Source organism: Ranitomeya imitator, chromosome 2 (assembly GCF_032444005.1).
Source record: "Ranitomeya imitator isolate aRanImi1 chromosome 2, aRanImi1.pri, whole genome shotgun sequence".
Taxonomy (NCBI): Eukaryota; Metazoa; Chordata; class Amphibia; order Anura; family Dendrobatidae; genus Ranitomeya; species Ranitomeya imitator.
In genome coordinates, this window is record NC_091283.1 from 107,864,678 (window position 1) to 107,880,146 (window position 15,469).

At 41.3% G+C, this 15,469-nt stretch overlaps 1 protein-coding gene across 1 annotated transcript in view; it reads left to right on the plus strand.

Annotated features, from left to right (window-relative positions):
• Nucleotides 1-15,469, plus strand: part of CHRDL1 (chordin like 1) — a 202,654-nt gene that overhangs the window by 166,841 nt on the left and 20,344 nt on the right. The window contains exons 7-9 of the mRNA XM_069747130.1: nucleotides 1,772-1,966; nucleotides 4,586-4,750; nucleotides 5,001-5,090. Coding sequence (XP_069603231.1) covers nucleotides 1,772-1,966; nucleotides 4,586-4,750; nucleotides 5,001-5,090 — 450 coding nt within the window. The remainder of the gene's footprint in view (nucleotides 1-1,771; nucleotides 1,967-4,585; nucleotides 4,751-5,000; nucleotides 5,091-15,469) is intronic.

Sequence of the window (15,469 nt, forward strand, 5' to 3'; positions counted from 1 at the left end):
GGCAGTTATGATGGGATAATAAAGATGACTACGTAAGGAAAGCCTGAGGCCAGCAGGTGATTCATATCCACCAACATATCAATTGGCATACTATGGATATTACAATCATGTCCTGCACGCTTTTGTGCACGGTTTACTTAAACCTTGCACTTTTGCAGACTAGGATATAGTAAAGTTTTGACTGTTGGCAACTATGATAATAATAATAATAATAATAATAATAATTTTTATTTATATAGCGCCAACATATTCCGCAGCGCTTTACAAATTATAGACGGGACTTGTACAGACAATAGACATTACAGCATAACAGAAATATAGTTCAATACAGATACCAGGAGGAGTGAGGGCCCTGCTCGCAAGCTTACAAACTATGGGGAAAAGGGGAGACACGAGAGGTGGATGGTAACAATTGCTTTAGTTATTCAGACCAGCCATAGTGTAAGGCTCAGGTGTTCATGTAAAGCTGCATGAACCAGTTATCTGCCTAAGTATGTAGCAGTACAGACACAGAGGGCTAATACTGCATAAAGTGTATGAGAACATGATGCGAGGAACCTTTTTTTTTTTTTTTTTTTATAAATAGGCCACACAGGGATCGTTAGGTTAATGCATTGAGGCGGTAGGCAAGTCTGAACAAATGAGTTTTTAGGGTACGCTTAAAACTGTGGGGATTGGGGATTAATCGTATTAACCTAGGTAGTGAATTCCAAAGAATCGGCGCAGCATGTGTGAAGTCTTGGCTATGATATCATAAGACTATGATGATTTGTTGCAGGTGTTAAAGCAAAACAAATAATATAAGGTGCATATGGTAGCAACAAATGAAAGCTACCGTAAATAGAGAGGTGGGAATCGATCAGTAGACCAGGTGCGATGCCAATCACGCCACAACATTCAAATCACGCCAGGCCTACCGGTCAGAAGAGTCATTGGGGGCCCCTGGCAGCCACAAACTACTGATCTGTCCACTGGACCAGGGTTCTGCAAATTAATGCATTCATCTTCAATGAGAAGAAATTGTAGATTTAAAGAAAGCAAATTAGATCAATTTGCCAGAATTTAGATGTATTTTTATTAGGAACAGATAGGATGAACTGAACTCAAAACGAAAGTACAACTTTAAAAAAAAAAAAATATTAGGTATGAAAACTGGAGCAAATAAAAAGTGGAGTATTTGCCCAAAGCAAATGAATTCCATCTTTTATCGTAAAGGCCATTTTAGAAAGGAAATCAGTGATATGTTTGCTTGCCAGATGCAATTGCCCCTCTTTTCTATTCCACCAATATTGATATTTTTCCTCTTGTTGATTGAAATAATTGTAGTTGTTTTTTTTTTACAATCATTTGTTCACATGAGGGTGGTCTTAAATTTTTTCAGTTACTGAAAACAATTGGCTCAGTATTGCTATTGATAATTCATGTTGATGAATACCATGTCATATTAGTCAAAGTATTTGGCAATGGCATCTATTATAGTATGTTTTTTTGCTAAACAAAGAATCTTAAGTAAGACAGACTGACATAACTTGTACGATGATTATCAACCTGTTTTTTATTTATCATATTTGGAGAAGATTTCTCCTGGACCACTATGTACTTGCTGTGATGAAGGGTGGTTGGCAGATCTACCATAGCCTTTAAAAAAAAAGAATTGTTCCCTTAAATCACTGAACCCTTTCTGCATCTTAATTTTCTATCATAATAAATTTATTCAGGTCATTGGCAGGTCTCAGGCAACATCTGTTTATATTTGCCTTGTTCCTTGCAGTATGTGTCTCCAATGGGAAAACATACTCCCACGGAGAGTCTTGGCACCCTAGCTTGCGAGCCTTCGGAGTCGTGGAATGTGTGCTGTGTATATGCAACTTCACGAAACAAGAGTGCAAGAAAATTAGCTGCCCAGAGAAATACCCTTGCAAATATCCTCAGAAAATAGATGGAAAGTGCTGTAAGGTGTGTCCAGGTAAGTCAAAAAGTGATAGCATATACAGTGCCTTGTGAAAGTATTCGGCCCCCCTGGAACCTTTCAACCTTTTCCCACATATCTTGCTTCAAACATAAAGATACCAAATATAAATTTTTGGTAAGGAATCAACAACAAGTGGAACACAATTGTGAAGATGAACGAAATTTATTAGTTATTTTACATTTTTGTGGAAATTCAAAAACTGAAAAGTGGGGCGTGCAATATTATACGGCCCCTTTACTTTCAGTGCAGCAAACTCTCTCTAGAAGTTAATTGCAGATCTCTGAATGATCCAATGTTGTCCTAAATGCCTAATGATGATAAATCTAATCCACCTGTGTGTAATCAAGTCTCCGTATAAATGCACCTGCTCTGTGATAGTCTCAGGATTCTGTTTGAAGCACAGAGAACATCATGAAGACCAAGGAACACAACAGGCAGGTCTGTGATACTGTTGTGGAGAAGTTTAAAGCCGGATATGGATAGAAAATAATTTCCAAAACTTTAAACATCTCAAGGAGCACTGTGCAAGCGATCATATTGAAATGGAAGGAGCATCATACCACTGCAAATGTACCAAGACCTGGCCGTCCCTCTAAACTTTCATCTCAAACAAGGAGAAGACTGATCAGAGATGCAGCCATGAAGGCCCATGATCACTCTGGATGAACTGCAGAGATCAACAGCTGAGGTGGGATAGTCTGTCCATAGGACAACAATCAGTCATAAACTGCACAAATTTGGCCTTTATGGAAGAGTGGCAAGAAAAATGCCATTTCTCAAAGATATCCATAAAAAGTGTTGTTTAATGTTTGCAACAAGCCACCTGGGAGACACACCAAACATGTGGAAGAAGGTGCTATGGTTGGTCAGATGAAACCAAAATCGAACTTTTTGGCAACAATGCCTAACGATATTTTTGGCGTAAAGGCAACACAACTCATCACCCTGAACACACCATCCCCACTGTGAAACATGGTGGTGGCAGCATCATGGTTTGGGCCTGCTTTTCTTCAGCAGGGACAGGGAGGATGGTTAAAATTGATAGGAAGATAGATGGAGCCAAATATAGGACCATTCTTGAAGAGAACCTGTTTGAGTCTGCAAAAGACCTGAGACTGGGACAGAGATTTGTCTTCCAACAAGACAATGATTCCAAACATAAAGCAAAATCTACAATGGAATGGTTCACAAATAAATATATCCAGAGGTTAGAATGGCCAAGTCAAAGTCCAGACCTCAATCCAATCGAGAATCTGTGGAAAGAGTTGAAAACTGCTGTTCACAAACAATCTCCATCAAACCTCGCTAAGCTCGAGCTATTTACCAAGGAAGAATTGGCAAGAATTTCAGTCTCTCGATTTACAAATCTGATAGACATACCCCAAGCGACTTGCAGCGGTAATCACAGCAAAAGGTGAAGCAACAAAGTATTAAGTTAAAGGGGCCGAATAATATTGCACACCCCACTTTTCAGTTTTTGAATTTCCACAAAAATTTAAAATAACCAATAAATTTCGTTCAACTTCACAATTGTGTTCCACTTGTTGTTGATTCTTCACCAAAAATTTACATTTGGTATCTTTATGTTTGAAGCATGATATGTGGTAAAAGATTGAAAAGTTCCAGGGGGCACTATATCACTTTATGTAATCATGTTACATTGTACCTTTATGTAAATTATGATTAATTATTATCACAATGCTGTATATTTTTCATATTGCTGCTAAATACTTGTTATTTTGGTTGCACATGCACTTTTGTAACTGCTTGAAAAAGGTCCACACCTAGGACCGAAACGTTGCCGCATGGGCTATTAAAGAGCACTTTGCAACTTTGACATGGTGTGCTGCCTCAACTTTTTTATCTTATATATACAGCTGTAGCAAAATTAGGAGACCACCACATCAAAACCCTGTCATGGGCAGCCCAATCTCCAGACCTGAATCCCATTAAAAACCTCTGAAATGTAATCAAGAGGAAGCTGGATAGTCACAAGCCATCAAACAAAGAAGAGCTGCTTAAATATTTGTGCCGTAAGCAGTGTGAACGACTGGTGGAAAGCATGCCAAGACACATGAAAGCGGTGATTAAAAATCATGGTTATTCCACAAATATTGATTTATGAACTCTTCCTGAGTTAAAGCATCAGTATTGTTGCTTCTAAATGATTATGAACTTGGTTTTTTGCATTATTTGAGGTCTGCAAGCAATGCTTTTTTTGTTATTTTGACCATTTCTCATTTTCAGAAAATAAATACAAAATTTACATTTTACTCAAACATATACCCATAAAGAGAAACATCAGACAAACTGAACATTTTGCAGTGGTCTCTTAATTTTTGCCAGAGCTTTATGTATATATAAAAATCTGATTTAGGTAATTTTCTGATAGCATACTACCTTTAAGATTGTGATATAAAATCCAGCTACAATCAGTAAGTAGGACAATCTCATCTGCAGAAAATTCCTTTAATTGGGATTTCCCAAAAATACAATGCCTTAGTATTGTACTGAGAGCACTTCTAAGCTAGAGGTACTCATTGAACATTTACAGCCTACTTAGTTGTGGAAATGTGTGATAGGTATTAGTTTGTTGTCTGTTTATTATAACAGAGGAAATCCCAGACCCCCAGTCAGGTGACAAAGACTTCCTATGTGAGGACACCATCCCTGTCTTTGAGTCTGTGTTCCTGGAGGAAGGAGAAACAATCAGGAAAATAGCAGTGGTGACAGAGGAGCCGCCTGTGGCAGAAATTCACGTGTGGACAATCCAGAAAGGTAATGAATGACTAAGAAATTTGGCCATTTTTATGCGCTAAACGCTCTCATTTTTCATATTTCTAGTGCAGTAATGCAGTTCAATTTTTGTGTTTCATGTTTGCATATTTTAGCGCTGCAGTGTGCTGCCTGATTTACTTAACTAAGAAATTTGGAGACTGCCCTTTCGGGATACATCATTCATAGCCAGACATGACTAGACACACTTGCTCCGTTCCATTTAAACACAATGAACCCTTGTATTTGGTAGGTGTTCTGCGCCGGTTTTACACAGAAAAAATGTCTAAGGGCGAATTTGAAGACCAACAGGAATTTAAGCAGATAACACGAACAACAGCAAGTAAGTTAGCAAATGATATAATTCTCGAAGCATAAAAGGCTAAATAATTTTGGTATACGCATTTACATGTATGTATCATTTTTGTAATATTTACATCTAGTGTAAGTTTAGACATTGTAGAAAATTTTGCTGAAGATTTTCTGCAGATTTCACCTTATTCATCCACTGTGGAAATTTGACAGTTCCACAGCAATTTCTTAAATCCGCTATGAACAATTTGAGTATAAATTCACTTTGGTTGTAAGTTGAAGGTCCATAATGAAATACAAATATTATATGATTATAAAGCTTAGTACTTGTTGCTATGGTTGTTGATTTTGTCAGTTACTGTTCGTGGCTAAAGCTGGCCAAACACATAAGATAGATATTGGCCATACATACAGCAATCTCTCCTGACTCTCCGTAACTCCCCCATACACATAAGATCTCGGAACAGCCAAGTGTTCATATATTTTCAGCGAGAAGAAAGAACTAAACTGCTGCCAGAGGTGTTTCATCTTCACTGCATACTAAAATATCAAGTCATTAAAATCCAACTGCCCAACCCTTTTCTGTCCCAGACTTCAGGAGAAGAATTTGGAGACCCCTTGGACATCAGATGATCAGTGGGTTACCTATTTTCATTCAAAGTATATGGGGTCGTACAGTGGCATGTAAAAGTTTGGGCACACCTGGTAAAAATTTCTGTTATTGTGAACAGTTAAGCAAGTTGAAGATGAAATGTTTTTTAAAAGGCCTAATGTTAACCCCTTCCCGACCTTTGACGCATACGCTGCGTCATGAAAGTCGGTGCCATTCCGACCCATGATGCAGCATATGCGTCATGGAAAGATCGCGTCCCTGCAGATCCGGTGAAAGGGTTAACTCCAATTTCACCCGGCCTGCAGGGACAGGAGGAGTTGTACTTTAGCCCAGGGGGGGTGGCTTCACCCCCCCGTGGCTACGATCGCTCTGATTGGCTGTTGAAAGTGAAAGCGATTTGTAATATTTCACCTAAAAAACTGGTGAAATATTACAATCCAGCCATGGCCGATGCTGCAATATCATTGGCCATAAATGGAAACACTAATGTGCCCCCACCCCACCGATCGCCCCCCCAGCCCTCCGATCTGTGGACCACTCCCCTCTGTCCTGTGCTTTGCTCCCCCGTCCTCCTGTCCGCTCCCCTCGTGCTCCAATCCCACCCCCCGTGCTCCAATCCCACCCCCCGTGCTCCAATCCCACCCCCCTGCACTCCGATCCACCCCCCCGCACTGCGATCCACCCCCCCGTTCTCCGATCCCTCCCCCATGTTACGATCCCCCCCCATGCTCCGATCCACCCCCCGTGCTCCGACGCCCCCCCGTGCCCTGATCTCCCCCCCTTATACTTACCTAGCCTCCCGGGGTCCGTCCGTCTTCTTTCCTGGGCGCCGCCATCTTCCAAAATGGCGGGCGCATGCGCAGTGCGCTCGCCGAATCTGCCGGCCGGCAGATTCGTTCCAGAGTGAATTTTGATCACTGTGATAAAACCTCACAGTGATCAAAATAAAAAAAACTGTAAATGACCCCCCCCTTTGTCACCCCCATAGCTAGGGACAATAATAAAATAAAGATTTTAGGGTTAGGGGTAGGGGTAGGGGTAGGGGTAGGGTTAGGGTTAGGGTTAGGGGTAGGGTTAGGGGTAGGGATAGGGTTAGGTTTAGGAATGTGTACACGTATTCTGGTCCTCTGCAGATTTATGGCGGATTTACCACAGTTTTTCTGCGCATTTCACTGCGGTTTTACAACTGAGATTTTCTATTGGAGCAGTTGTAAAACCGCTGCGGAATCCGCAGAAAGAAGTGACATGCTGCGGAATGTAAACCGCTGCATTTCCGTGCAGTTTTTCCGCAGCATGTGCACAGCGATTTTTGTTTCCCATAGGTTTACATTGAACTGTAAACTCATGGGAAACTGCTGCGGATCCGCAGCGTTTTCCGCAGCGTGTGCACATACCTTTAGAATTAGGCTATGTGCACACGGTGCAGATTTGGCTGCGGATCCGCAGCAGATTGGCCGCTGCGGATCCGCAGCAGAGTTCCATCAGGTTTACAGTACCATGTAAACATATGGAAAACCAAATCCGCTGTGCCCATGGTGCGGAAAATACCACGCGGAAACGCTGCGTTGTATTTTCCGCCGCATGTCAATTCTTTGTGCGGATTCCGCAGCGTTTTACACCTGTTCCTCAATAGGAATCCGCAGGTGAAATCCGCACAAAAAACACTGGCAATCTGCGGTAAATCCGCAGGTAAAACACAGTGCCTTTTACCCGCGGATTTTTCAAAAATGGTGCTGAAAAATCTCACACGAATCCGCAACGTGGGCACATAGCCTTAGGGTTAGGGTTGGGTTGGAATTAGGGTTGTGGTTAGGGTTAGGGGTGTGTTGGGGTTAGGGTTGTGGTTAGGGGTGTGTTGGGGTTAGGGTTGTGATTAGGGTTACGGCTACAGTTGGGATAAGGGTTAGGGGTGTGTTGGGGTTAGTGTTGGAGTTAGAATTGAGGGGTTTCCACTGTTTAGGCACATCAGGGGGTCTCCAAACGCAACATGGCGCCACCATTGATTCCAGCCAATCTTGTATTCAAAAATTCAAATGGTGCTCCCTCACTTCCGAGCCCCGACGTGTGCCCAAACAGTGGTTTACCCCCACATATGGGGTACCAGCATACTCAGGACAAACTGCGCAACAATTAGTGGGGTCCAATTTCTCCTGTTATCCTTGAGAAAATAAAAAAATTGCTTGCTAAAACATCATTTTTGAGGAAAGAAAAATGATTTTTTATTTTCACGGCTCTGCGTTGTAAACGTCTGTGAAGCACTTGGGTGTTCAAAGTGCTCACCACATATCTAGATAAGTTCCTTGGGGGGTCTAGTTTACAAAATGGGGTCACTTGTGGGGGGTTTCTACTGTTTAGGCACACGAGGGGCTCTGCAAACGCAACATGATGTCCGCAGACCATTCCATCAAAGTCTGCATTTCAAAAGTCACTACTTCCCTTCTGAGCCCCGACGTGTGCCCAAACAGTGGTTTACCCCCACACATGGGGTATCAGTGTACTCAGGAGAAACTGGACAACAACTTTTGGGGTCCAATTTCTCTTGTAACCCTTGGGAAAATAAAAAATTCTGGGCTAAAAATTATTTTTGAGGAAAGAAAACGTATTTATTATTTTCACGGCTCTGCGTTATAAACTTCTGTGAAGCACTTGGGGGTTCAAAGTGCTCACCACATACCTAGATAAGTTCCTTTCGGGGTCTAGTTTCCAAAATGGGGTCACTTGTGGGGGGTTTCTACTGTTCAGCCACATCAGGGGCTCTGCAAACGCAACGTGACGCCCGCAGAGCATTCCATCAAAGTCTGCATTTCAAAACGTCACTACTTCACTTCCGAGCCCCAGCATGTGCCCAAACAGTGGTTTACCCCCACATATGGGGTATCAGCGTACTCAGGAGAAACTGGACAACAACTTTTGGGGTCAAATTTCTCCTGTTACCCTTGGGAAAATAAAAAATTGCGGGCTAAAAAATCATTTTTGAGAAAAGAATTTTTTTTTTTTTTCATGGCTCTGCGTTATAAACTTCTGTGAAGCACTTGAGGGTTCAAAGTGCTCACCACACATCTAGATTAGTTCCTTTGGGGGTCTAGTTTCCAAAATGGGGTCATTTGTGGGGGATCTCCAATGTTTAGGCACACAGGGGCTCTCCAAACGCAACATGGTGTCCGCTAATGATTGGAACTAATTTTCCATTTAAAAAGCCAAATGGCGTGCCTTCCCTTCTGAGCCCTGCCGTGCGCCCAAACAGTGGTTTACCCCCACATATGGGGTATCTGCATACTCAGGACAAACTGGACAACAAAATTTGTGGTTCAATTTCTCCTATTACTGTTGGCAAAATAGGAAATTCCAGGCTAAAAAAATCATTTTTGAGGAAAGAAAAATTATTTTTTATTTTCATGGCTCTGCGTTATAAACTTCTGTGAAGCACCTGGGGGTTTAAAGTGCTCACTATGCATCTAGATAAGTTCCTTGGGGCGTCTAGTTTCCAAAATGGGGTCACTTGTGGGGGAGCTCCAATTTTTAGGCACACAGGGGCTCTCCAAACATGACATGGTGTCCGCTAAAGAGTGCAGCCAATTTTTCATTCAAAAAGTCAAATGGCGCTCCTTCCCTTCCAAGCCCTGCCGTGCGCCCAAACAGTGGTTTACCCCCACATATGAGGTATCAGCCTACTCAGGACAAATTGGACAACAACTTTTGTGGTTCAGTTTCTCCTTTTACCATTGGGAAAATAAAAAAATTGTTGCTGAAAAATTATTTTTGTGACTAAAAAGTTAAATGTTCATTTTTTCCTTCCATGTTGCTTCTGCTGCTGTGAAGCACCTGAAAGGTTAATAAACTTCTGGAATGTGGTTTTGTGCACCTTGAGGGGTGCAGTTTTTAGAATGGTGTCACTTTTGGGTATTTTCAGCCATATAGACCCCTCAAACTGACTTCAAATGTGAGGTGGTCCCTAAAAAAAATGGTTTTGTAAATTTCGTTGTAAAAATGAGAAATCGCTGGTCAAATTTTAACCCTTATAACTTCCTAGCAAAAAAAAATTTTGTTTCCAAAATTGTGCTGATGTAAAGTAGACGTGTGGGAAATGTTATTTATTAACTATTTTGTGTCACATAACTCTCTGGTTTAACAGAATAAAAATTCAAAATGTGAAAATTGCAAAATTTTCAAAATTTTCGCCAAATTTCCGTTTTTATCACAAATAAACACAGAATTTATTGACCTATATTTACCACTAACATGAAACCCAAAATGTCACGAGAAAACACTCTCAGAATCGCTAGGATCCGTTGAAGCGTTCCCGAGTTATTACCTCATAAAGGGACACTGGTCAGAATTGCAAAAAATGGCAAGGTCTTTAAGGTCAAAATAGGCTGGGTCATGAAGGGGTTAAAGATGACAAATTTTCTTTCTTTTTTAGGCAAAAAAATATGTAAATATTACAAAAAGGAAAATGCGACGATACAAAAGTTTGGGCACCTTGCATGGCTGGCATCTAGCAGCACCCCTTTTTGAAAGTATCACAGCTTGTAAACGCTTTTTGTAGCCAGCCAAGATTGTTGTTTAAGGGCTTTTCATCCATTATTCCTTGGAAAATTCTTCCAGTTCTGTGAGATTCCTGGGTCATCTTGCCTGCACTGCTATTTTGAAGTTTAGCCACAGATTTTCAATGATGCCCAGTTCAGGGGACTGTGGCACCATTGTAAAGCCTTTAACTTGTGCCTTTTGAGTTATCCTATTGTGGATTTTGATTAGTGTTTAAGACATTATTCATTTGTAGAAGCCATCCTCTTTTCAGCTTCAGCTATTTACAGATGGTGATATGTTTGCATTAATAATTTGTTGAAATTTTAGTGAATCCATTCTTCCCTCTAACCATGAAATGGTCACTGTGCCATTGGCTGCAACACAACCCCAAAACTTGATTGATCCACCTCTATGATTAATGGGTGGTGAGAAGTTTTTTTCCTGAAATTCTGTGCCCTTTTTTCTCCACACATACCTTTGATGATTGTGACCAAAGAGTTCTATTTTAACCTCATTGGTCCACAGGACTTGTTTCCAAAATGCATCAGGCTTGTTTAGATGATCTTTTTCATACTTCTGAATTTAATGGTGAGGACGCAGGAGAGGTTTTCTACTGATGACTCTTTCATGAAGGCCATATTTGTGCAGGTGTCTCTGAACAATAGCACAATGTACCATAACTCCGGATTATGCTAAATGTCTTTTGCAGTTAAGTGTGGGTTCTGATTTGCTTCTCTAACAATTTTACACTGATATTTTAGCCCTCACTGAAATTTTGCTTGGTCTTCCAGACTCTATCTTTACCTCCACTGTTCCTGGTAACCTCCATTTCTTACATTTCCATCTGAAGAAAGGGCAACTTGAAAATGCTTTACTATCTTCTTATTGCTTTCTCCTGCTTTGTGGACCTCCAACATTTTACTTTTTAGAGTGATAGGCAGCTACTTAGAAGAACTCATGCCTACTGTTTTTTGGCACAAGGTAAGAGGAGGCTGGGTTATTATATAGATGGGAAATTTGCATCACCTCTCCTTTCTAATGAAGATAGTGAACAAGCCATAACCCTAACAGGTTAATTAAAGTCTAAAACCTTGGCCGCCATTATTTGCACACACAAATCTCCAAGGGTGTTCAACCTTTGGCATCTGCTCATTTTCGTTTTTGTAATTTTTAAAATGAAAAAAAATGACAATTTTTTTCTTGCCTAAAATACAAAAGAAATGTGTCATCTTTAACTTTTAGGCCTTTTAGAGATCATTTGATCTTCAACTGTTCACAATAGCAGTAATTTTGACCTGGGGTGCCCAAACTTTTACATGCCACTGTATCTATTGCTAGGATCAATTCTGTTTTTTACTTGGTGTGTCATACTTACTAAAACATTGACCTCTTGTCCCCAGTGAGATGATATCCATTCTCACAAGACTCAATGTTATGCACCGTGTTCCAAATTATTATGCAAATTGAATATAAGTATCATAAAGATTTGTTTTTCAAATAAACTCATGGATGGTATTGTGTCTCAGGGCTCAATGGATCATTGAAATCAAGCTTAAACACATGTGATAATTAGTTTTCCAGGTGATTCTAATTAAAGGAAAACTACTTAAAAATGATGTTCCACATTATTAAGCATCCCACAGTTTTCAAGTGACATGGGAAAGAAAAGGGATCTCTCTGCTGCCGAAAAGCATCAAATAGTGCAATGTCTTGGTCAAGGGATGAAAACATTAGATATTTCCCAAAAACTTAAGCGTGATCATCATACTGTTAAGAGATTTGTGGCTGAATCTGAGCACAGACGAGTTTGTGCTGATAAAGGCATAATGAGGAAGGTTTCTGCCAGGCAAGTTTATCGGAGCAGCTGCTAAAAAGCCATTACAAACCAGCAAACAGATAATGAAGCTGCTGGTGCCCCTGGAATCCCTCGAACCTCAAGGTGTAGGATCCTTCAATGACTTGCTTTGGTTCATAAACCTACTATTTGGCCTCTCCTAAACAGTGTTCACAAGCAGAAACGGTTGCAGTGGGCCCAGACATACATGAAGATTAATTTTCAAACAGTCTTGTTTACCGATGAGTGTCGAGCAACCCTGGATGGTCCAGATGGATGGAGTAGTGGATGGTTGGTGTATGGCCACCATGTCCCAAAAAGGCTGCAATGTCAGCAAGGAGGTGGATGAGTCATGTTTTGGGCCAGAATCATGGGGAAACAGCTGGTAGTGCCCTTTAAGGTTCCTGAAGGTATGAAAATGACCTCTGCAAAGTCTATAGAGTTTCTGACTGACAACTTTCTTCCATGGTCTAAAAAGCAGAAACGTGCCTTCAGGAGCAAAATCATCTTCATGCATGACAATGCACCATCTCATGCTGCAAAGAATACTTCTGAGTCATTGGCTGCTATGAGCATAAAAGGAGATAAACTCATGGCGTGGCCACCATCTTCCCCTGACCTCAACCCTATAGAGAACCTTTGGAGTATCATCAAGCAAAAGACCTATGAGGGTGGGAGGCAATTCACATCAAAACAGCAGCTCTGGGAGGCTATTCTGACTTCATGCAAAGAAATACAAGCAGAAACTCTCCAAAAACTCACAAGTTCAATGGATGCAAGAATTGTGAAGGTGATATCAAAAAAGGGTTCCTATGTTAACATGTAACTTGGCCTGTTAAGATGTTTTGGAGTTAAATAGCTTTTTTGTTCAGTGAATGTGACCTCCTAATGATTCAAATTCAACAAATTAGCATTTTCATTTCTTTAAAACATATCAAATGTTTAGAAATTCTACTGTACCTAATAATTTGGAACAGTGCATTTTGAGTTTTCATTCATTATACTGTTATCATTGGGAGGTTTCTTCAATAAAATTCAATGTATATTCTAACGGGTGATGACTTTTATTAGACTGACTGTCATTTGCACTGTCCATTTAGAAAAATCCGAGAAAAATATAATTTGCATAATAATTTGGAACATGCTGTAGTGTCATGGTGTCCTGTCCCGGTGATCCAGCGAGTAAATGTGCATCAGACTGGTGAGCAATATCTGTTGGGTTCAATTTCTCATGGTTCTAACCTCAGATCCACATGACAATGATTACATTTTACTGATACATAGTTGTTACCAGTATTATTTATTTAAAGGTAGTATCTTTTATCTCCTTATTTTGGGTGAGGTTGTAAACAGTTGACATTAATGCACAATTTTTTTCATAGGACTGCTCTGTTGATTTAGAAGTGAAAGTGTATCAGCAGTTTGCTGAAAAGACCTGAGGCCACGCTGTAGTACAGTACCTGTCAGTCATTTGTCAGGTGTTGTTCTCTTTAAGCATCCTGACAGTTCAGGTCCATCTCTTCCAATAAAATGCTGCTTTTCAGGACCTTAACTCTACAAGAGTTTCACTTCTCTCATGATTTTTAGAGGCTCTAGGATTCAGTGTCTACGTCACAGTTCCTGTCCCTCAATTTCTTCTCCATGCATTTCAAGAATAAGTTTCAAATGATTCCATAACTACCCCATTGAGACCCCTCCTCAAGGTCTTTCCTCTAACCAGCAGTAACAGAAAGGTAGCCTACCACACAGATAATGAATCTCTTAAGGTCTCTAATTAAGCTCCCTTATTCACTGTTCATTTGCTTTAGTCTAATATGATACATGACTTGTTTTCTTTGTCATACAGAACATTCCCCTGGCTCAAGGGTGCAGAGTCATTATCCATAATGGGTATTGATCTATACAGTACTGTATTTGTGGTTTGAGGCCATGAGCCTGGGTAAACCTAGCATTGATCAAATTAATCCCTGCCCCACTGTCCAGAAAGGCAGAAATGAATGCCTTATCTTTGCCAAGATCGATCTTGTACGGTAGAAAAAATTGAGATCTGCCAACGGAGGAAATAAGTACACCAAGATTATCAACCTTCCCACAACCCGTGCACCTTAGTTTTCCAGTGGCTGTTTACGTTGGGATATGGAAGGACAAGCACTCACAAAATCGCCCTTTCCACTACAGAAGAAGCGCACTCCCCTTTACGTTGAATTACCATTGGACTAACGGAACATGCCTCCCTACCCAACTGCATTGGTTCCTCAGTTGACTCAGACCAAGGTTCCCTTACAGATAACCTTTGATAGAACTGGCTATGGAGTGCTCTGTTATTCTATTTAGTATCGGTGGACCAACTTCAAAACTCAGAGCAGTACTACTCCACCAACCGGTCTCCCTGCCAAAGCTGACATAGCATAGACTCGACCAAAGAGACGAGGTCAGGGTCATTGTATATGTGACCCAGCCATGAAAAAATTCTTCAACTGTCCAAAGCAACTGAGAGTCGGTTGGAAGAGAAAATGCCCAGGTTTCAGGGTCCCCCTGAAGGAGAGAAATTACAATTCCCACATGTTGCTCCTCAGTTCCAGAGGAGTAAGGACGTAACTTATCCTACAGCTTAGAGGCCTCCCTGAACACAACAAACTTGTCTCAACCCCAGAGAACCTGTCAGGCAAAGCAATCTTGGGCTCCACTTGGGTCTGCCTGTGAATACCGTTCTCCAGACCAGCCGCATTTGGGTGTAGTGTAACAGCATAACTGAGATCTGTCACCTCCAGGTTGAGCTGCTGCAGTTGCCCAGCCAGAGCATTAATAGGAATCATGATGGTTGAAAAAATAGTATGGGCCAGTGTTAATGTCACAACAATGTTGATGGATTGCCCGGGGCTATGGGGTTCCTTCCCTGTCCATAAGGCTAGGGGCGACCTAGCTATCCCTGCTTCCCAGATTAAATCTGATGGTGAAGACACCGAGGTCATGTACCTTCCTGAATTCCTGAATCAGCCCTATATCTCTCCCTCTTTCCCCACCCAGGGAAGTGGGGAGTAATAGTGTATATACGCACATCAGACTAACAAGGGAGGACGTATAGGGATAAATTAAAATACCTATCATACAAATAAGCACTCACATACAACACAGAGGAACATTGAAGAGAAAAGGAAGGAAAAACAAATAGAAGAGAATGAGGTTTTGCACATAGCCGAAACACCAAGCAACAGTCACAGATCAACACTCCAAACTACCACTCAGATTGACCGCCGCCATCAGGGCATTACTGCCCTGACTGGTGTATTGGCCCGGTGGGCAGAGGGGGCCCACATCGGGCCCTGTCTCATCTGCTCACCAAGCCCCTACTGGCGCTGCGGCAGTTTAACGCTATTGACGTGCGGGCTCGCACCCACACGTCAATAGTTAACAGCCGCCAGCCAATCGGAGGCTG